The sequence below is a fragment of the Panthera uncia genome, chromosome F2 (genome assembly GCF_023721935.1).
Source record: "Panthera uncia isolate 11264 chromosome F2, Puncia_PCG_1.0, whole genome shotgun sequence".
Taxonomy (NCBI): Eukaryota; Metazoa; Chordata; class Mammalia; order Carnivora; family Felidae; genus Panthera; species Panthera uncia.
In genome coordinates, this window is record NC_064812.1 from 37,707,608 (window position 1) to 37,732,364 (window position 24,757).

General features: G+C 36.1%; 1 protein-coding gene across 14 annotated transcripts in view; it reads right to left on the bottom strand.

Annotated features, from left to right (window-relative positions):
- Positions 1-24,757, bottom strand: part of VPS13B (vacuolar protein sorting 13 homolog B) — an 805,502-nt gene that overhangs the window by 558,729 nt on the left and 222,016 nt on the right. For 13 of the 14 annotated variants that reach the window (XM_049633567.1, XM_049633568.1, XM_049633569.1 and 10 more), the window contains exons 18-19: positions 8,610-8,744; positions 7,448-7,621 (exon numbers count right to left, since the gene is read on the bottom strand). In XM_049633567.1, coding sequence (XP_049489524.1) covers positions 7,448-7,621; positions 8,610-8,744 — 309 coding nt within the window. Of the gene's footprint in view, positions 1-241; positions 3,730-7,447; positions 7,622-8,609; positions 8,745-24,757 lie in introns of those variants that run through there. The other variant, XM_049633578.1, reaches the window with a different exon arrangement.

The window sequence follows — 24,757 nt, forward strand, 5'->3', positions numbered from 1 at the left end:
TTTTATATATAAAAGCAAAAACAGCATGTTCATCCTACTTGTACAAATAACTACAGTCAACCAGATACTGTCAAAGGTATCTTCTTTACTAACGGTGGGGCAAAATTAATTATATGAAATTTCACAGAAAAAAAGTGTGAAGTTCTTCATGTAAATTCATAAACTAATATAGATACATGAAATATGAAAAACTGTCTTAAAAGTAGTTTGTGTGAAGAATAATTCTTGGTTCCAGTGGCACATAAACTCAAAACAAATAGTAACTAAATAGAAGTTCACTACACCAATCTGGGAATATACTCTTCACTTTGTGCTATGTGGGGGATTGTGTTAAATTTTAAGAGAGACATTTTCAAACAAGTAGTGGAAGTAATCAGTGTGGCAATGAATCTCAACACAAATCATATGGGAAATGACTAAAATAAATTTATTATGTTTAGCCTGGACTATTAAGTTTAAAAAAAAAAAAGCTTTTATGGAACATCTACCATATGCAGGAGGAAAAAGAAGGAACAACTGAACTAGTGCTGAAATTTACAGCATTAAGAGGGAAATAGTACCATTAATTGAAATAGTGAATAATGGAGTATGAAATGGGGTGGAGGGATTACATTGAGTTTAGTTTTAAATGTGTTAGGCAGCATTAAAATATCCACAGGGAAATGGTCAAGAGATTGTTGAAATTTGGAGTCTGGATCTCAAAAGAAAAGATATAACATATGGTTGGTTGCTAAAAACAGTAGTGTTGATTACAACATACAAGTTTAAAGGAGAGGACCAGTAACAAAATCTCAGGAATGACGAAGGTATTAAGGAAAGAAACATACAGTAGTCCTCCCTTATCCATAGGTTCATTTTCCATAGTTTCAGTCACCCACGATCAACCACAGTCCAGAAGTAGATGATGCTCCTTCTGATATCCTCACAATGTCAACAGTAGCCTGATATCACAATGCCTGCATCATTCACCTCACTTTGTTTCATCCCATAGGCATTTTATCATCTTATATCGTAAGGATGAGTACAGTACAATAAGATTTTCTGAGAATGAGACCATATTCGTAAAATTTGTATTACAGTATATTGCATAATTGCTCTATTTTATTATTACTGTTGTTAATCTATTATGCCTAATTCATGACTTAAACTTTATCATATACCTATGTATAGGTAAACACATAGTATATATAGGATTCAGTATTATCTGCAGTTTCAGGCATCCACTGAGGGTCTTGGAACATATCCTCAGCAGATGAGGAGGGCTACCATATTTGAGGAGAGACACGAAGATGGTTCAACAAGGAGAAACAAGGAGAAACAAGAAACCACACTGCTCTGGTGTCAAGAATTGTGAGCCTAAGATTTAACCCTACCACAGTTATGAATGATGCAGAAGACAAGAGACTCCTGCGTCAAGATAAAGGACTTTATTATTCATGGCACAGCAAGCAGCACAACTTTCAACACATTTGCAGCAGTTCCCTCTGCCAAGTTTCACAGAGGTGACACCAAAGATGTATCCAGACTGAAGTCTGCACATGCAGAGCGATGCAGGATAAGAGATGAACTGTGAGTTGAAGAACCAAATCTTTTATAACGCACAGTTAACATACCCTCCCCACTGGCTGCAGAGGGACACTAAATCTATCTTTCCAAGGCTGTTGACTACACAAACATCCTTGAATAGACAGTCCAGAACAAAGGGCAATCAGTGCCACCATTCACAAGATATGCAAAAATCCAAAAGACCTACAGAGACTCATCTCCTAACACCTGGAGGCCAAGAAAGACTAAGGTTTCAACAGAAACGGTATGGTCATAGGGTTAGTTCCAACAACTAAAGAGGATAAATACTTAGAGTGAGACATAAAGTAAAGAAAAATAAGTTTTGTCAGGTATATTTAAGGCTGGTATATTATTTCATGTCATAACACTAAAACTAGACCAAGAAATAGAAGGTACAGTTCAACAGAGGATCTAATAATAATTAGAGCTGCCTAACAAAGATCTGGTAGATATTCTCTCCAGTGATAGATATGTACATAAATAGAAGAAAAAGGAGGGAGAAACACAGGGAGAGAAAGAGGAAGGCTGTTAATATTTATTAACGGATTAACTACTTATCAAATACGCTCATACACTTGACCATCTGTCATAAATGTTCATTTCTTCATTCATTCACCAAATGACTTCTCAAAGCATTCCCTATGTCAGGCAATGTTAACTCCTAGAGACAAAATGATAAGCAACTAGTAACTAACTCTGTCCTCATGTAACTCACTGCCAAGTGGTGAAGAAAGATAGCATTCAAACCACCCAACTATGTAAATATATACTGTCATTAAGTGTTATGAAAGAGAAGTACAGTGGACTATAAAAATGAATGTAAGAGAGCTACTTAATTGAATTGGGTGGTGGGGAATGGGGGAAAGGAGTATCAGGGAAGATTTCTTGCAGAAGTAGTAGTTGAGCTATGATCTTAAGACTGAGCTAGAATTAAACAGGTATAAGGTTAAAAGGATAAGGGTAATTGTGAGGATCCCAAATAAGAAAGACAGCAATATCCAAAAGCACAATCATTAGTGAGACACTCAAAGAAGGCCAAAAGACCTAGAGCACAGAGAGAGGGAACCACATAAAAGTCCTAACATTGACTTAGAAATTGAAATGGAAGACTTCTAAGTTCCTTTGATTCTAAATTCATAGAGTACTTTGTAATCATTTTATGTTCTTAAATAGCAGACACCTCAAAACTTATTCTGACATTAATACCAAGATTAACAAGGACTCAAAACTGTTCAAGAAGCAGAACCTGCAGGCACCTGGGTGGCTCAGTCAGTTGGTTAAGCATCCAACTTAGGCTCAAGTCATGATCTCATGGTTCCTGAGTTCGAGCCCCACATGGGGCTCTGTGCTGACAGCTCAGAACCTGGAGCCTGCTTCAGATCCTGTGTCTCCCTCTCTCTCTGCCCCTCCCTTGCTCACCCTCTGTCTCTCTCCCTCTCTCAAAAATAAACATTAAAAAATTTAAAAATGAAAAAAAAAAAAAAAAAAAACAGAACCTGCTATAAACCACAGGCAAAATACAGCATATGAAGAAGAGCCAGTCTATATTTAAAAGACAGGGGGAAAATGTTTAGAACCCATCTTCTTAAGATATTTTACATACATCAATATGGTCACCAAGTGTTTCTACCTCTGAAGGAGCCACAGAGCATCTTATTCCTCTACTTGATTCCTAGTATCTATACAAATATAAGAAAATGGAGTGTCATTAACCAGTTCCTGTGAATACTGACAATACAGAATGTGGGCTGACACAATGGACTCCCTCAAAAGCCTTCAGCTACTTCACTGCAATCAGTCAGTCAAGTAGAGACAGCAATGGGAGTGGGGGGGGGCATATGCAAAGGGAGTTGCTGAGGCTTCAAAGACAAAGAAATGCCGTGGCATCATTAAAGTATGCCTCTTTTGACAGCATTTACTTAGTATGAAATACGGAAGGAGCTTCTCAAAGTGAAGGACTTTTAAGGGCTAAGGTCTGCAGTATTTAGTAATTTGGACCCTAAGGTTAAAAGACAAAATGATAAACAGCTTAGGACAGCGGGAAATGTTAAGTAGTTAGAAGCCCCAGATAAAGTTCACAGTCTGACCTGTTAATCACTTGGACAACTTCTAGGTCTCTACATGCTTAAGAAACAAATAACATTTGCTTTGCTGAAAACAAACCTGTTTTATAAGCAAATAAAAAAAATATATGAAAGTTATTTTTAAATTGTAAAGTAACTATTTTTATAATGAGTTTTACTAATACCATTAGATTTCTTTCAGTCATATTAATACCTAATTCCCATTTCTAAAAAGCTGTCCATTCCCTCAGATTCTGAAATCTAAGTCAAAAAACTCTCTCTCTAGGTGCCTGGCTGGCTCAGTCAGAAAAGCAATAGCGTTGATCTTGGGGTTGTAGGTCTGAGCCCCACATTGGGTGTAGACATCACTAAAAAGAATTCTGCCTCTTTATCCTAACCAACCTTCTCTCAAAACTTACTTTCTAAATTTTTTTAGCGTTTTTTAAAATGTTTATTTGAGACAGAGAGAGAGAGAGACAGAGACAGAGAGAGAGAGCGAGAGCGAGCGAGAGAGAGCACACGCGCATGGGTGGGGGAGAGAGAGGGGGACAGAGGATCTGAAGTGCGAAGAGTGCTCTGCTGACAGCTGAGGGCCCAATGTGGGGCTCGAACTCACGAACTGTGAGATCATGACCTGAGCCGAAGTCAGAAGCTCAACATACTGACTTTTATAATATATCCCAAACATTTGCTGGCCCCTAGTTTTAATCCCCACCTTCAATTTGGGAGCATATGCTAAGGGCAGTTGTCTTCCACACATGATGTTCAAAAGCCACTTAGAATGATCACCAGACACCACCAGAATACACATTTTGTCTCCCATCACCTGGCTGATACTTATGACTCCATTTTCAAATATTTTTCACTCAAATTCTATAAACCTATGGGAAACGTTCATTAACAACCTCACCTGGAAATCTGTGAAACAGCAAGGATTACTGTGCTTCCCTCTAATTATTCAACTAGAAGTATTTAACTACCCAGAATCTTTTTTTAAGAAACACTGTAAAGTATTTTTATAATGAGTTTTACTAACACCATAAGATTTCTTTCAGTCCTTTTTTACCTAATTATGGTATTAATTAATATTAATACCTAATTCTGACTCTGTGTCATTCCCCTTAGGTGCTCCGACCTCAAAAACTAAAAGGTAAATGTAATCATCACTTACTTGTTCATTCATTCAGTCATTAAATATCTACTGACAGCCAACTATATGCAACATATTGTTCTAGCCACTAGGAATACAGTAGTAATCAAAACAGACAAAAATTCATGCCTAAATAAAGCATAAATTCTAAGAGCAGGAAAAAAATCTACAAGAGAAATCAGCAACATATATATTATGGTAAACTATGAAAAGTACTAAGAAAAAGTGAAGAGTACAAAAATAAGATGTGTATGTGCCAGTGTGTACCTGCACCTGTGTTTTTAAGAGAGACAAAATTTGCATACAAGGGCCATGAAAGTACTTGCTAAAAGGGTGACACTTAAGTAAATAAATTTTAAATGAAGAAATAATTTATTAACAATCCTTCAAGACTTTACTGAAGATTTGTCTACTCCTGAGTTATACATACACAGACACATCTCCATCTTCAATTTAAATCTTGTTACAGGAACAAAAAATTAATCAATACTATTTTAAAACTGGCTTTAAAAAATAAGTCTTCTCATTACCGTATCATAAATACCATTAATGTGGGTGGCAGTTCCAAGATGGGTGACAAATTTAAATTTAAAAATATCCTAACTTAACTATGTAAATAGTTTAAGTAAAAACACATTACACTTTAGGATTAAAACATACCCAAAAAAGTAATTTCAAAGCATCAAATACATAACCACATTAAAATTTTACACACAAAGCCAAAACATATCACTAAACATAATACTAATGTCGAAGATTAGGCAAAATCTCTTACAGCAAGAAAAAACATAAAACTTTACCCTAAAATATCATAGGTATAATTTTTTAAATCATAGTTTACTTTTAGGTCTAAATAAAAGGTTAGAAATGCAAATACATTTTTGTGACCCTAGAAATGTGTTTAAATTACAAAAAAAAAAAATAATATAAATATTGTCATGAGAAAGATCAGATTATAAGCTTAACTGATCAATTCTAACTGTGTATATGGCAAAACAAAAAACAAGAGGGTCCTCTCCAACTTAAGAATATGTGGCAGATTTAAATAAGCTTAGCCCCTTCTTAGACATCAAAATTCTAACTGAATGGTCCAGTCATTTTAATAACATTTTAATAATGTAATGATTTGAGAACAAAACCTATCAAAAACTACTATATGGATAATTATTTTAAAAAGTTCACCAAGCAGCATATTCAAGGAACATGATTAAATAGGCATTTTAAAAAGCATAATGTTTATTTAACCACCAATCCCTTTTCCCTAAAACAGAAGTAAATGACATAGGCTAAATCTGACCCACCCCTTGTTTGTGTGAATAAAGTTTTATTGAAATACATTCCTATCCACTCATTTACATTTTGTGTACAGCTATTATTATGCTATAACAACAGAAGTCAATAGCCAAAACAGTGACAATATAGCCCACAAAGCCTAAAATATTATTTGGTTCTTTATTAAAATGTTTATCAGTCCCTGCCTTAAAAGATAGGTCAAATCTTTTATCCATATGCACAGTCTTAGTTGGGGTTGGGCCTCATCCTCACATTTTTCCTTTGCGTTCCATACCAACTTTCACCAGGCTGAAACTTCTTTTTGAGGACTACTGTCTTCAGAAGTATGTGGACAGAGGATTCTCTGACTCACTGCTGAATACTAATTTGCAGTTTCTAATGTGCATGCCACTCAGCTGGAAATGCTACTGTAACAAAATTCATCTTTCAAATATTTTTCATGTCCTTGTGCACTGCTTCTAATATTTGCCTCCATATACTTACTCTGTCTAGTTAGTTAATTACAAATCTTTTCATAGTTTCTCCTTTCAACTCAGGGCAGCAATGCTTAACATTTTCTGTAAGTTGTAATACTTGTTAAATATTAAGACAGTTCTCTTTGGCAGCTATTTGAAACCACTTCCTCACTAGCCATTTAATTTTTAATTGGCACCCCTTACCCTTTTAAGAAATCTGTATATAGCAATTTTATTTCTAAACTTTTTGACCACTTTGGCTTTACTAACCACATACTGACTAACCGAATTCATGGCTGATAATGGCCTCTACTTATCTTTTTTTAATCCTAGTCTTCATTAATCCTTCTGGTATCTCCTCTCAATAGAAGAGGCTTTGCTATATTCTGGGCTTGAATAAAATAAAATCAATTCTAGGCAAAATGTTACTAGAAAAAAAATATAACTCTAAGAAATAGTATATTGACCTCAGATTTTTTTTCTTGATTCCACTATCAACATCTCTTTCTTTCTGCAAAACTAGAGATAAGGCCCAAACCCCCAATTTTAATATGGCAAATGATGGGTCACAAAGTGATACTACCTCAAGGAAAAATATTTCCTTTCCAATGTTTTAAATTTTTTACTCTTTTCTACATATTACATGATATGGTATGTTTTAAAACTCAGCTGGATTTAATAGTTATGAATCCAAGATTGTTACAACCTACAAATGAAATTATTTCTCATATAAAATAAAACCATTATTGTTTACAAACACATCATTTATCAAAAATGATACAAAAACACTTAAGTTTCAAAGAGCACAACCGCAGAGAGTATCCCAACGAACACAAATTGGTTAAAAGAAAAGTCCTTTTTAAAAGCCTTACTGGAAAAGGAAATGCAAAATAAGTAAATAATGATAAATTTGTACTCACCAGAATTATGGCAGTAGTCCATATACTGTGGAACTTGGACTGTGAAGGCTATCAAATCTGGAGCTAAGAGAGATTCTGGCTTTCTACTCTCATTGAGCCATTTGCTACTATGAAGGTCTTTAGTGTCAGAAGGACCCTGAAGCAATGGAATCAACTTCTCTTTTCCACTGTCACCTGAGTAGAAACATTAATGAAAAAATTCTTATATAAAAACATAGGAGTAGGGGTACCTGGGTGGCTCGGTCAATTAAGCATCCAACTCTTGATTTTGGCTCAGGTCATGATCTCAGGGTTCCTGAGTCCAAGCCCCACATCGGGCTCTGACAGCACAGAACCTGCTTGGGATTCTCTCCCGCTCCCTTTGCCCCTCTCACGCTCACGCGCACACTCTCATGCTCTCTCTCTCTCTCTCAAACAAATAAACTTTAAAATATATATATAGGAGTAGCTTGAGGATGCTTGATCTTAAAATATACTATCATAATATAACATTTCAGTTATATTTGGTCATTTTATCTATACATTTATATTCTAAAAAGTAGGACTAATAAAGTTAAAAGCACTTTTAACTCTACACCAAGAAAGTCTTAATATTTAGCTAATGAATGGAGAACATTTCAGATAAGACTATAAAAGGAAACAATTTGAACATACTGTATTCTAAATATCCAGCAAAATTTGTATCTCTTTTTAAACTTACCTAGAAATTTAGGTTGCACTAAAAAACTTAAATTACAAGTAGTTTATGGAAAATATGAAATAAAGTATTGGCAGGATGAAAAACATTACAACCTTAAACTGAAAAACAGTTGTGTTATCTGTTTATTATACTAACATTTTAATTTAATTTTAAGTGTCATATATATCTATACTTCCTATCCCCCCCCCCCAACAGTGTAAGAGTAAACTTTTAATTTTCTCCCTCCTAACCATTCTCCTAACTATGCAGGGGTTTTTTCCTTAAATAAAAATTAATTTATACAAATAAAAAAGTATCATCCTGGCACAATTAAAAAAAAAATTTTAAGTAAAAATAAAAATTTAAAACCTCTGATTCATAGGAACAATGAGCAAATTCTTGTTTCAGTAACGCTCCTTGTAAAATGCAAGGCCAATTCTCCTATACAGGCAATAAAGTTTTACACGGTCCAGCTGCACATACCTGGGGCTTTGGCACAAATTTTTATTGATCCCATGGTCCCAGAGGCACATTTGACCAATGATGTGCTGCAGTACTTCAATTCAACATTCTGGATTGAGCCCTCAAGAGTTGGCAGGGGATTCTTAGATTTCACACCTAATAAAAGAAAACTGCAAATGTACTAGCCGATTGAATTTAAATAATTTTTATACTCCTTCACCAAGGCATTTAAACTTAATTATACTTTAATTATCTGCCTCAGATGTTCTTACAGTATTTGTGTTAGGTTTCATAGTTTAGCATTTAGGAGGTGAAAGGATGCAATTTTAAAATAAATAGTCTGAACTCTCATAACTATACCTACGTAGGCAGCTTTTGATTAGTCAAGCTCAAGAAATACGAGTAAATATTTTAAACAAATATTTGCTTAAAAAACAGAAGAACTTTAAAATATCATATTTGGTTTTAAAATACAGAGTAAGAGACTTATTTGTGAAACAAATTTAACTTATAAATTGAATTTCATCTGGACAGAGACATTTCATTTAAACAGGAAACATTCTGAGTAAACAGGATCCTCAAACTATCTTGGTCAGGTAGAATAAGAGAGACAAACAAGACAGCTGGAAATAGCTCCTGGGTTAAAATACAATAGCTTAAAAGCAAAACTGACATACCATGTCATATAAGAGAAATCAAAGGTATTCTGTATCAATTAACAAAAAAGTAGATATTAACATCTCTACTATGTGCTACTTGCCAAAGGATATTGAAGCACAGAAGAGAATAATTACCATGATATAAATGGTAGGGAAAACTTAATTCAAAAGGGAAAAACTCATTTTGGCCTAACGTCTAGGTGACAATTAAAAAGGCAGAGGAACCTTAAGAACTGACAATATTGCAAATCACTAAAATGATAATAATGACAAACCCTAATCGACTAACATTTACTGAGGACTTACTCTGTGTTATGCATGTTATCCTATTTAATCCTCACAACAGGCCTATAATAAAAATGTTTATTAACCTCATTTTCAGATTAAGATACATTGGACTGCAGGGGTTAAGTTTTGCTCAAAGTTCCCCACTAGTAAAAAAGGTTAGGTGTTTAATACAATTTGATCCCATCAGAGAAGACTTCACATTCATTTTGCCTATATTCATGAACATCCACCAACATAATTTCCCTTCTTTTCTACATTCCACATTTTGATCACTTACAAACTATCATTCATCTCTGAAACTCTTTTAAGCAGAACAATGTATGAACAATTAAGAAAACCATAAATTTTCTGTGACAGATATGTTAAATACAATTCTGAAAACTTTTATCTCAACTTAAGTATGTTCAAGAAGCCCCATAATCTTCCAAGTGTCTTCCTGAGATGTAGCCCAAGAATCTGCAGTTTAACTAGCACACTACACGATTTGCAAATTACAAAACATCATCTTAAACACCTTCTTACATACGAACCCTCACTTCAGAAGGACCTATTAATTTACTAAGTTCTATGTGGTTGTTATATAAATGTGTATTGATTGGTTGCTATTTTCCAATATTCACCACCTCGGATGTTTCCATTTCAAGTGGTACCAATTAGCCCCAGAGCAGGACTCTAAAACGTTGTGTATTGATACAGTCTTCTATAATGTTATTACATTTTTATCAGATTCTCAAAATCTATAACTCTAAAAGCTAAGGAAGTACCTCAGAAAATTAAATGATGCCAAAGTATTTATATAAACATCGTCTTAGTATTAACAATAGTAACAGCAGTACTAGTTTTCAGAGCACCTAACATTCACGGAACACTAAGTGTCAAACACTATGTCTACTTTATTATTTTATTTATCATCAAAACAAAACAAAACAAAATCCTGAGGTGACTATTACTCATCCATCTTATCTATGGGAAAACCAAGACTCAGAGAAATAAGGGTTTTGCCAAGTTTCAAGTCAGAGAGTGACAAGGCCTAAATCACATTTCTCCTCGTAAGAAAGGAGGCTGAGCTACCCTACATATTTAACATCTATTGCAGTTGTGGGAAGTTATTAGTGGATAATTTACCCGGGTCTAATCATTACGGTAGATGAGAGGAATATAAAATGGAATGATATCCTCTTCTAGCCCTCAAGTGCCCACAGTGAGACTTTCATTCTATGCCAATTTTTCAAAACATATAAAGAACCTAGATAATGGTCAGCAGACAAGAGCTACTGAAAGATTCTCTCAAGGGTTGCTGATGGTGTTCAGAATGAAAAGAATTGAATTAATTCCTGGTAGATATAAAAGCAAAAGAATATGAATATGCCAAAATGGCTTTGTTTTTAAATTATTTTATATCACTGTTTCTTGTACAGTTTATAACATTTAGGACTTATCTTAAATCACAAATGGTACAGAAACCCACGGGGGAGGGGAAGGAAAAAAATTAAAAAAAGGGGTTAGAGTGGGAGAGAGCCAAAGCATAAGAGACTCTTAAAAACTGGGAACAAACTGAGGGTTGATGGGGGGTGGGAGGGAGGGGAGGGTAGGTGATGGGCATTGAAGAGGGCATCTTTTGGGATGAGCACTGGGTGTTATATGGAAACCAATTTGACAATAAATTTCATATATTAAAAAAAATCACAAATGGTAGGTCTTTTGTTGTTGTTGTTTTTAATGTTCATTAATTTATTTATTTAAGGAATCTCTATTCCCAACATGGGGCTCAAACTCGCCACCATACATCAAGGGTCACATGCACTTCTAGCTGAGCCAGCCAGGTGTCCTGACAAATGGTAGGTCTCTGTTAATATCTAATGCATACTTATATAGTACTCTTATCGGAAGAAGTTGCCTGGAACCTCTTCTGGTAAGAATCTTATATATATATTATCTTGTTTTAGACTATCACGAACTTAGTTTACATTTTTATGATCATTACATTTCTCAAATCTTTCAAAGCTTGTTTTAAAAACTACATCATTATGCATAATTTCTCAAGAAAATCTTTTTTATGAAATAATTTGTTTTAAATGCCATAAGTTCAGATTTAAAATAATAAATTACAGTCATCTCTTGATGGGCTTCAACAATGAAGAAAAGCTACTAGAAAAAAATAATCTTGTTAATGAAAACCATGGACTTGGTGATTATGATATGTGAGTATATAGGTATATCCATTGTAACAAAAGTACCACTCTGGTGGGAGGTGCTGATATAGGGAGAGGCTGTTGTGCATGTGTGGGTCAGGACATACATGTGAACTAACTTCCCCTCACTTTTGCCATGAACCTGAAACTGTTCTTTAAAAAAAAAAAAAAAAAAAAAAAAAGGGTGTGGGCTTTTTTTTTTTTTTTTAAGTTTATTTATTTAAGTAATCTCTACACCCAACATGGGGCTCGAACTTATGACCCTGATCAAGAGTCGTATGCTCAACTGACTGAGCCAGCCAGGCCCCCATCTAAAATAGAAGTCTTTTTTTTTTTTTTAAGTAGGCTCCTGCCCACAGGGAACCCAATGTGTGGCTTGAATTCACAGCCCTAAGATAAAGACCTGAGCTGAGATCAAGAGTGCATACAACGGACTGAGCCATCTAGGTGCCCCAGAAAACTCTTAAAAAATAACCTTGGTTTCTTTCCACTCTACCTTCAAACCAAAATTTGTAAAATGCCCAAACGTAAGCACTAGGAAGGTGGAAAAGAACACAGAGCACATTCATTGTGTCCTACATGAATGATGCTTCCTGAAAGTGTAAAAAGGAATTCTCCCCATGGTGAAACTAAAAGAACAAAAGCTCTGAAACTAAAAAAGCATGGCTTTGGATAGAGGCAACATTAACTAAGTAGCAGAGTAATCACATAGCTAAAGGCGAGCCACTATTTACTATTGCTACATGTGGAGGCCAAAGTTTTGTAGTTACTGTTCAAGGTATTTAAATCAGAAATTACCTGAACTTTACACAGAACTTAATTTAGAGAAGAGCTGACATGAGTCAAGAGGACAATCACAAAGATAATGACAGTATCTAACATTTGAAATATTCCCTTCACAGAGCACTCTCGCATTCATTTACTCAAATGCTACAGTCATAGTCCACTAGAGGATGAGAAGAGGGAATCCCTAAGACACAGCAAGTGAAATATAATTTTACACTGTATACACTATCAATGAAAGAATCTAAAAATACTGAATTTTTATTAGAAGTTAATATAAAATAATGCACTGTTATTTCTTCTCCTTGTAGTACTTTTCTGGAAAATACCAACTTGTAACACATATTCTTAGTCCTGTGGTACACCATTAACACCAATTCTTTTTCCACCAACTTCTTGTCTGCCATAATTCTTCCATCCTCCCTGAGACCTTAACCCTCAGTACCAACTCTCCAAAGTTCAGTAATCAGCTCATGATCACTCTTGTAACTATTAAAAGATAAACTAATGAGAATGACCCACATATCTGTGTGTATACCTAAGTAAAAGTTTAAGGAGTCAAACCCCACATAAGTTTAACTATATTGTCTCTATTAACCACCACTAAAAAACTGTTAAATTTTTTTAGAGCCTTAAACCCACAAATAAATAAAAATGAAAAAACAGTAACTGAATAAGCAAGAGCTTATTCAAAGAGGCAAGAGCTATCATCAAAATTTTGAAAGATGAGTATCTGATGAACAAGTAGCAACAAGATGTGACTTTGTTCCATTACCCATGGCACTTTTTTCTATTCTACTAAGAAACAACTTCATCTGTAGTAACCCCTGAAAAATTAAAAATTAAAGAAACCAGGCAATTCAGAGGGAAGGAATGCAAATGAGGCTAAAAGATGAGCGGCTGAAAGTCCATCTAATAGCCACAGATCCTTTCCCCTAAACAATACAGTCATGCAACTACCCCACACTCATCCTGGCAAGACTAACAGTTCACTATGGAGAGGTTAAACCAAAAGGACTTTGGACTATGGAATATATAACCAAAGAAAAGGGTGCATGTTAAAAAGAGGAAATTGTCTAAAAATCTATATATAGTATATATACTGGATGATGAGATCTTTTTTTTCTTTACTCTCTAAGAACTCTGAGTGACAGACTTATAACCTTCAGGAAGGAAATGGAAGGATTTCTCTCAGTGGAAACTGGCCAGTCCAAGAAAAAAGGAGATTATACTCGTAGCTGATTATTCCCCAACAAAAAATAAGTAGCATCCAATCCCCCTACAATGACACCAGCATCAACAAGCTCCAACCTCACACACAGATTTAGTAATTTATTCTAAATATAAAGGATTATCAGATATGTGGAAATCACTATAAGAGGTAGAGATTTTAAAAAACAAATAGAAAGCTGGGGTAAACCAACAAAGCCAAAAACAAAACTCTTAGTAATAATAATAATTACCATCCTCAGAGAGAATACAGAAGATACAACAAAAATAAGATGTTTCATTAAAATTTTCAAAGAAAAAAACAGCCCTTAGAAATTAAAAATATGATGTTAATTCTCCTTAAATAGAAAAACTGGAAAAAAAGAGAGTTGGAGAAATTTACAGTATAATAAAACAAAAAATCCCAAGAGATTGAAAATGGGACAGAAATGACAATAAAATGAAAGGATCATCACAAACAAGCAAATATCTAAAAATCAAAAGTTGCAAAAAGACTACTGAACAAAATGGAGAAAATAATCAAAAAAATAATTATAGATTTGCCCAACCGGTAGAACAAAAGTGTCAACTTACAAAGGTATACCATAAATCCATCACAACAAATGAAAAAGCATACCCAGAGAAGCCCACCACCTGTAGAGAAGTTCCTAAAAGCTCTGAGGTAAAAAAGCAAATGAATAAAAATAGAAACAGATGACATACAAATATACAACATATAATCAGAATGGCATCAAACTTCTCAAGAGCAATAGTAGAAAACAAGGAGACAATAAAGCAATGCTTTTAAAATTCTGTAGAAAATTATTCCCAACCTGCAAGTCTACAGACAGCCAAACTATCAATCACACATGAAAGCAGAAGAAAGATTCATCAGACATACCAGATCTGAAAAACAGCTTACTTTGTCTGCTGGTAAGATAACTATGAAATTGTGCTCCACCAAAAACAGGGAGTAAATCAGGAGAGAATCACATATGTGAGCAAAGAAACAGGGGATCTAACATAAGAGAAAAGAGAATTCCCAGGACAATGATAAAAGGCAACTTCAAGATAGCTCTCTAGATTAGAAACAAATAGAAATTGAAATAAGAAAAAAAGTACACTAAAAGAATAATGAGTACACCATCAACTGATGAATGGATAAAGAAGACGTGGTTCACAGATACAATGGAATACTACTTGGCAATGAGAAAGAATGAAATCATGCCATTTGCAACAACGTGGATGGAAATGGAATGTATTATGCTGAGTGAAGTCAGTCAGTCAGAGAAAGACAAATATCAGGTGTTTTCACTCATACGTGGATCTTGAGAAACTTAACAGAAGACCAGGGGGAAAGGGAAGGAGAAAAAATAGTTACAGAGAGGGAGAGAGGCAAACCATAACAGACTCTTAAATACAGAGAACTGAGGGTGGATGGGGGGGAGGGGAAAATGGGTGATGGGCATTGAGGAAGGTACTTGTTGGGATGAGCACTGGGTGTTGTATGTAAGTGATGAACCACAGGAATTTACCCCAAAACCAAGAGCACACTTTACACACAGTTTGTTAGCCAATTTGACAGTAAGTTGTACTAAAAAAAGAAAAAAAGAAAAAATTCCATTTTTATTCATCAAAAAAAAATTAAAACTAAGGTATCTGAACTACTGAGAGAAGACAAGCTTCTGTAAGAGTTTTGGGGAATTAATAATAAATACATAGAACACTAACCAAATTTTAATAGGGCAGTTATTAACTCCAAGAATAAAAGTTGCACACGTAAAAATTATTTACTGGTAGTATACATTACAATTCATCCATATACAGTCATAATATGTTAACAATGAATCTAAATTTAAGCAAAAAATATCTAATAATTGGATTATTTAGGAGAAAAAAAAAAGCCTAAAGAGAGAGACAGCCAGTGAGTGTCAGCCCTAAAAGCTAAAGCCTCTTTGGTAAGCACAATAATGCCACCCCACTACCCCCTACTTACCCTCTCCAAAGATGTCCACATCCTAAACCCAAGATTTGTGAATACTGTATGTTACCTTACACGGCAAAGGAGAATTAAGGTTGCAGATGGAATTAAGCTTGCTAATCAGCTGATCTGAAATAGTGAAATTATCCATTATCCTGGTGGACACAATATAATCACCAAAATCCTTAAAAATGAAAGGAAGGGGCAAAAGAGGAGAATCAGAGAAAGACATATAATACCAGAGGCACTGTTACAGTGATGTTGCTGGCTTTGAAGATGAGGGATGAAGGTCACAGACCAATGAATACAGGTGACCTTCAAAAGGTGGAAAAAGGAAACAAATTATGAGAAGCTTGCAATAGGAACACAGCCAAGCTGACACCTTGATTTTAGTATGAGACTTATTTCAGACTTTTTAAAAAAAATTTTTTTTAATGTTTATTTTTGAGAGAGAGGGACAGCAAGCGAGTAGGAGAGGGGGAGAGAGAGAATTCCAAGCTCCACACTGCCAGCTCAGAGCCCGTCACCGGGCTCAAACCCACAAACCACGAGATCATGACCTGAGCCGAAACCAAGAGCCAACACTTAACCGACTGAGCCATCCAGGCACCCCTCATTTCATACTTTTTAATTTTTTTAGTGTTTATTTATTTTTGAGAGAGAGAGAGTGAGTGAGTGAGTGTGCACGAGGGGGATAGGGGCAGAGAGAGAGGGAGACACAGAATGGGAAGCAGGCTCCAGTCTCTGAGCTGTCAGCACAGAGCCTGACACAGGGCTTGAACTCACAAACCATGAAATCATGACCTGAGCTGAAGTAGGACCCTTAACCGACTGAGCCACCCACATGTCCCTCGTTTCAGACTGTTAAACTACAGAACTGTAAAGGAAATAAATGTATGTTGTTTTAAGACACTAAGTTTGTGGTAGTAGAATGTACGTAGGGGCACTTGGGTGGTTTGGGTGGCTCAGTTGAGCATCCAACTCTTGATTTGGGGCTCAGGTCATGATTCCAAGGTTGTGGGATGGAGTCCCGCATCAGACTCTATGACAAGAGTATAGCTTGCTTAAGACTCTGTCTCTTCCTCTCTCCCGCTGCCTCTCTACCCACTACCTCTCGCTCTCAAAAAAAAAAAAAAAAAAAAGTTTAGAATTAATGTAGATTATATCTACACATGGAAGGTAAGAAATCTGTGATGTAAGCATTTTATTTAGAAATTTAGAGGTAGGGGCGCCTGGGTGTCTCAGTCGGTTAAGCATCCGATTTCGGCTCAGGACATGATCTTGCATTCTGTGGGTTCAAGCCCCGTGTCAGGCTCTGTGCTGACAGCTCAGAGCCTGGAGCCTGCTTCCGATGCTGTGTCTCCCTCTCTCTCTGTCCTCCCCCTGTTTGTGCTCTGTCTCTCTCTCTCTCAAAAATAAATGTTTAAAATAAATTTTTAAAAAAAAGAAATTTAGAGGTAAATACTTAAGAATAAGTTGAAGAAGACTGCCTCTATAAAAAAGCAGTGAAGATGAAAGGGGCCCATAGGACTGTAATTTTTGTTAGAAGCCATATACAACTCTAATTTAATAAAATAAACCAAAATATCACTCAGGACACTCAAGCAGCCATGACACATGCTAGATACACAAAAATAATAACAGGAGAGTAAACCAATAAAGTCTTCTGAAAGAGGGAAGAGATTAAAATACACATTGAAGGGACAGCCATTTTAGCAGAGCTATTAAAAAACATTACACAGGGGCGCCTGGGTGGCTCAGCTGGTTAAGCGTCCAACTCTTGACTTCAGCTCAGGTCATGATCTCATGGCTCCTGAGTTCGAGTCCCACGTTGGGCTCTGTGCTTACAGTGTGGAGCCTGCTTGGGATTCTCTCTCTACCCTTCCCCACTTCTCAAAATAAATAAACTTAAAAAATTACATAAAATAAAGTAGGAAAGAGCTTCCAAATAGTTGATTTATAGTGAAAGGTAAGCATTTATCTTTTCAGGGGAAGAATAAAGGAAGAAAGTGAAATGAAAGACTGATCACATGAGAAGATAGGAGAAGTCTGAACAGGAGTGGCCTGGTAGGCAAGGACAAGTAAGATAGAACTAACCAGCTTTCTTGGTACATCTAAGACTCAGTAGGTGATAAAGACTGCAAATGGCTCCCAGTTATAAGCAAATAGGAGAGAGCAAACTTTAAAAGATAGCGATTATTGGGGCGCCTGGGTGGCTCAGTCGGTTAAGCGTCCGACTTCGGCTCAGGTCACGATCTCGCGGTATGTGAGTTCGAGCCCCGCGTCGGGTTCTGTGCTGACTGCTCAGAGCCTGGAGCCTGTTTCAGATTCTGTGTCTCCCTCTCTCTCTGGCCCTCCCCCGTTCATGCTCTGTCTCTCTCTGTCTCAGAAATGAATAAATGTTAAAAAAAAAAAAAAAAAAAAGCGATTATTTTGTTATTGTTGTTGAGGATGATGATTTTGTTGCTTCTACATGGAAAAGCAAATAAAGTGACATTCCAGAGCTGGGTGAAGCCAAATTATCTGTGTAAAAGTCATTTAATATTTTCAACAGAATATAAAATAAAACCACTGAACCACACCCAATTAAATAGCAAGAAATAAAAAGTAATCTCATAAGTGTAGTGCCCAGTGATAATGAGGTGACAGAAGTGAACTTTAAATATTAACAAGGAACAAGTCACGAAGTCCTCCACAGCAAAAACTTTTCATTGTTCCATCCTCACTTGCATCTCAGCAATCCCTCCCTGTCCACATTGCTATAAATACCAGCAAAAAAGAAAATCAACAAGCATTTACGGACCAACATGTATCTACACATCAGCTTCTCTTTTTTTTTTAACATCAACAATGGCAATATACATTTGACAAGACTCAGTTTCATACTGAAAGGATGAAAGAGACGCCTTAATTTAAAACAATAAACTTTCGTCACTAAGTTTATGACTTAATTCTTAACATAAAGATTAACAAAATTAAATTTTATTCTAGCTTTAAAACTAGGAACCAGAGTCTCACTCCTACATATCGTTGTCATACTAAATGCATACATTCTTGGAAAACTAATCTGCGTTATTAAGAATTAACCTGCTCCTCCTCCTCTTCAAGCTTACATACTTAACGCTGATTGTCCTATTGTGTCATAACCGCAGGTGTGGGAATATGGACATTTCTGTGTATGAAAAACTAGAAGAAAAAACCTTGTTATTTGAAAGGGGGTGGAACCCAAGTCCTGAAGAACTTCCAACTTCTGAATATAGTCTGACAAGAAGATTCAGTAACTCATTTTGATTGGAAAGAGGGTCACTAAATTGTATGTGCCTAGTAGAACAGAATTTCAGATAGCACAGTGCCTCAAATAGAATAGTTGTTCAAAAACAAGTAATTTACTTTATCCTTGACATCTTCATTACCAAATAAAGGAAACTAAAATATTAACATTAACGTTGGCAGATAATGTCGTTAATTTCTTCTCCCTTGGGTTGCTTTTAAATATTTGTTTGTCTTTAGCACAGTGGGATTTCACCACAATGTATCCACCTAAAGATTTATTTTTCCTGTTCAGGAGTTCTGATTCTTAAAACTGAAGATTCACATCTTATATCAATTTTGGGGGTTAAAAACTCTAAATATTCGCCTCTCTCCTAGTCTCTCTTCCAGAGGATCTTATTAGATACATATAGAATCACCTCATGCTAGTGTCTGGATTTATTTACCTGTATCTCACATTTTCATCTCTCTTCTCAGCGCTACACTCTGCATAATTTCTTTGTATTTACCTTCAAGTTCATTAATAGTGTCTTCGGCTGTTTCTAATCTATTTATTCCATTCAGTGACTTCTAACTACAAAGATTATATTTTTCTTTTTGAAATTCTTTAGTTTTTATGGACTACATCTGTGCTTCTTTCATATTTTCAAATTCATCTTGTGCTTCTATAATAATTTTAAATATTGCCATTTTATACTGTCTCTAACAATTACATTGTCTGAAAATTCTAGGAATCTAAATTGGTCATCAGAGATCTCTGCTAAATCTTGCTCTTGATGGATTATTTTCTGGATTCTTAGTATACATTTCACAAGGCTTTCTTCTTCAAATACATTGCCGTAATTGAAGGTGTATGCCAGAGCAAATATCTGCTCACTACTAGATATCCAGAGATATAAACACTCCAACCAGGAGCACATTTTAAGTTAACTTACTGTCTTGGTGGTTGGTTCCTAGACTAGGCAAGGAACTAAAATCTGAGTGATGACAGGACTATGGTTACAAATTCTCGGGGAAAGCACCCTGCCTCTTCCCCATCAAGGCCAAAACAAAGAAATTTCTTTGTTAAATCAAGAGTAGGGCATAGTTTTGAAAGAGTCTACCTTTCTACTCAGAAGTTACAAGCTTAGGGAAATACAACGTCACTTCCCAATTCTTCCCTTCTTGTCTCCACCCCCTTTCAGGCTAACTAGTATGTCATGCTGCCAAGCACAGAAGTCATGTCATGATATACTACGTGTTTCCAAAGTAAATAAATGTAGCTTAAAAAGGCATTTTTTCCATAAGATGTCATTCATGACAGAGGAGGAAGCAACAATTACCTTTTAGGTTAAACAGAGGGTATACAGAAATACTAAACACATTAGGAGCCCTGAAATTAACTATATTGTTTCAGTTTCCTTATCTGTAAAGTGGGTATAAATCTATAAAGTGGGGATAAAGCAATGTTACAGAATAATCATAAGCACTGAAATGATAAATGGACAGTGGATAACGCAGCATTAGGCATATAAGCATTCAATAATTATTAGCTAGCATATTTTCATAACTACTACACACAACACTAGCTTGGACTGCAGAATTTCAGCTTACATACATTAGGGAATAATAAGGGAGTTTACTGAAAGATACACTAATTACTAAACCTTTATTCTAGTGTAAATTGTGCCATCAAATAGCTCTGTAATTTGATTTAAAACCTCTGTGGCTTAGTTTCTTCATTACAAAAAAGTGAGTGGCTGGATTTGACTCTAAGATTTTTTTTTTTTTTTAAGCTCTAAACGCCAGTGATTACCTCCACTGGAAGGAGATTAAACACTACATGATGGGATATAGAAAAGTGTCCTCTGAAGAAAGCAATATTCTCATATGCGGTCACTATTTTTTTTCAAAAGGTAAAGAAAACTTTAACTAAATGAAGCAGTTACCATATTTTTGTACATGTAGTAGAAAAAATACAGACAAGATAAAGTCAGCTAATGACATTAGGGAAAGATGAAAAAAATGTGAAGGAATAACTATAAATATGTTTCAAACTGATACTGCAAGGATAAATCCAGCAACCTTTTATATTTCCCCTAGCTTCTAGAACTAAAATACCTGGTGAAGAAGGCTAATTATTTCTTTGTGATACAAGTAACAAAGTGATGCATTAGAGTGGTTTTTCTATATGTAAAAGTCTTGATTGAAATAATAATGCCCAATTGCTACTTATGACCATTTAGTATTATACATATATAGGAACTTTAGAAAAATAACACTTAGGAGCCTGCTTCTAAGATGAGGTAATTTTATGACACACATGGGAAGAAACTATATGATATTAAATTCTCAGTAATAACCACTGGTAGAAATATCCAAAGCAAGACTACTATGCAAAAGTCATATCATAATATACTCCATATTCTGACAGTAAAAGTGAGGAAGAAGGAAAAGGAGCTATCACTCTTGGTCACTAAATTAAGAAAAAACCAAAGCAACTATGCAGCCATTAAAGCAAAAATGAAATGAGATCATTTCATTCATTCATTTTCATTCATCAAAAATACCATGCAGAAGGGGCACTTGGATGGCTCAGTTAGTTAAGTGGCCAACTCTTGATTTCCGCTCAGGTCATGATCTCATGGCTTGTGAGATCCAGCGCAGGGGTGGGGAAGGAGACAAGCTAAGCATGGAGCCTGCTTGGAATTCATTCTCTCACCATCCCCCCCCTCCCCCCACCCCCCCCCCCCCCCCCCTCCCTCCCTCCCTCCCTCCCTCCCTCCCTCTCTCTCTCTCTCTCTCTCTCTCTCTCCCTTCCTCTCTCTCTCTCTCTCTCTCTCTCCCTTCCTCTCTCTCTGCCCCTCTCCCTGGCTCAGGCGCTCTTTCTCTCAGATAGATAGGTAGGTCAGGTGGTCGATCGATCCATCAATCAATAGATAAAACCACATAAGAAGCCCAGAGTCCACTTGAAAATACTTTATTATAAATACAAGAGGGAAATTGTGGCAAGGATTTTTTTAAACATGCATGAGGATGTTAAATGGCTGGCAAAGTAAAAGAGGTCATAATAAAGAGCAAAACTTTTTTAAATTAATTGTGTGTGTGTGTGTGTGTGTGTGTGTGTGTGTGTAAAAGGATTTGGGAAAGGGCACAGCAGAATAAAATTTAATACAGCATTCACTCACTCTGTGAAGGATAAGATCATTCTTCTCTCCTTAGTTTAATTCATATTCTGCCATAAGGCACTCTCAATTCTACCACAAGGTAAAACTGCTAAGCTAATTACCTCACCACTATGAAACTTTGACCCTGACAAGCTATTCTTTTACTGTAAGGAGTGACTGCATGCAGCCAAGATCCAGTCTTGCTACTTCAATCACTGACCTCCAATCCTTGATAAAATCAAAGGTCTACTGCATCCAACTCCAGAGCATGTCTCACTGTAAAAGGCGGTCATCCTGGCTTAAGAATGCAAGTTTTCTCTGCACCTAAGCATGATCACCTACTTATGGTCTCTCATGCACACACTAATTTTGACTTACATATCTCATTCATTCATTTACTTAACTCATTAAGTTTTCACTATGGACTACTATACACCAACCACAGTCTGGAGTTACAAGGGCAGATGAGACCATTTTAGAATCTTGTCTCGTGAAATCCACAATCTAGTGAGAAAAGTACTATTGGTCATTAACCAGTAACTACACAAGTATGTACCTACTTCATATTGTACAAATGCCAAAAATGGAAATGCCAAAAAAAGAGCTACCCAAAGTTTCACACTTCTGGAATGCCGTCTCTGCCTGGATACAATGTCACAACAAGGATAGCCAACAGATGGATGGTGTGGACACCGTTCATTCAAAAGGCACATACCTCCAAGTATCATTTTCATAAAGATATTAACAATAATAAGTAAGATCACTCACTCCTTAACTACAGGTGTACTTTTTTTCTACTACACTTTATTGTGTTTCACAGACAATGTGTTTTTTATAAATTTAATGTTTATGGCAACCCTGTGTCAAGCAAGTCTATCAGTGCCACTTTTCCAACAACCTTTGCTCACTTCATGTCTCTGTCACATTTTGGTAGTTCTCACAATATTTAAAACGCTTTCATTATTATCATATTTGTTATGGTGATCTCTGACCAGGGTTCTTTGATGTTACCAGTGTAATGTTGTGGAGGACCAAGAACCATAGCCATATCAGACAGTTAATACATGTTGTGTGCATTCCAACTATTCCACCAACCAGCCACTCCCCATCTCTCCCCTCTCTTCTTGGGCCTCCCTGATCCTTGAGACACAACAATCTTGAAATTAGGCCAATTAAGGGGCGCCTGGGTGGCGCAGTCGGTTAAGCGTCCGACTTCAGCCAGGTCACGATCTCGCGGTCCGTGAGTTCGAGCCCCGCGTCAGGCTCTGGGCTGATGGCTCGGAGCCTGGAGCCTGTTTCCGATTCTGTGTCTCCCTCTCTCTCTGCCCCTCCCCCGTTCATGCTCTGTCTCTCTCTGTCCCAAAAATAAATAAAAAACGTTGAAAAAAAAAATTTAAAAAAAAAATTAGGCCAATTAATAACCTACAATGTCCTCTAGGTGTTCGAGTCACATGTCTCTCACTTTAAATCAAAAGTTAGAAGTGATTAAGCTTAGCAAGGAAGGCATGTCAAAAGCCAAAGATAGGCCAAAAGCTAAGCCTCTTGTGCCAAACAATTAGCCAAGTTGTGAATGCAAAGGAAATGTTCTTGAAGGAAATAAAAAGTGCTACCCCAGTGAACACACAAATGATACAACCTTACTGCTGATATGGTTTACATAGAAGACCAAAGCAGCCACAGCGTTCCCATAAGCGAAAGCCTAATCCAGAGCAAGGCACGAACTCTCTTCAATTCTTGGAAGGCAAGGGAAGTGAGGAAGCTGCAGAAGAAAAGTCTGAAGCTAGCAGAGGTTGCTTCATGAGGTTTAAGGAAAGAAGCAATCTCCATAACAGAAGTGCCAGGTCAAGCAGGAAGTGCTGCTGTAGAAACTGCATCAAGTTATACAGAAGATCCAGCTAAATAGTTAATGAAGGTAGCTCCCCTAAACAATGTAAACAAAACAGCCTTTATTGGAAGAAGATGCCATGTGGGGATTTGATAGCTGTAACAGAGAAGTGAATGCCTGGCTTTAACCCTTCAAAGGACAAGCTGTTTTGTTAGTGGTGGCTAATGCAACTGGTGACTTTAAATTGAAGTCAATGTTCATTTATCATTCTGAAAATTCTAAGGCCTTTAAGAATTATGATAAATCTAGTTAGCCTGTGCTCTAGTAAATGAATAGTAAAGCCTAGATGACAGCCTATCTGTTTACAACATGGTTTACTGAATATTTTAAGCCCACTGTTGAGACCTACTACTCAAGAAAATAAATTATTTCAAAACACTGCTGCTCAATGACAATGTACAAAGTTACCCAAGAACTCTGATGGAGATGCACAACAAGATTGTTTTTTTCAAACCAGATAACACAACACCAGTTCTGCAGCCATGGATCAATGAATCATTTCAACTTTCAAGTCTTATTATTTAAGAAATACTTTTCATAAGGCTACAGCTGCCACAGAGTATGATTCCCCTGATGGATCTGGGTAAAATAAATTGAAAACCCTCTAGAAAAATTCACTCTTCTAATAAATAAAAACATTTTAAAATATTTTTTCAAAAAAAGGAAGATTCTCTATTCTAGATACCATTAAGCATCTCATCATCATTCATGGGAGGGGTCAAAATATCAACTTTAACAAGAGTTTGAAAGAAGTTG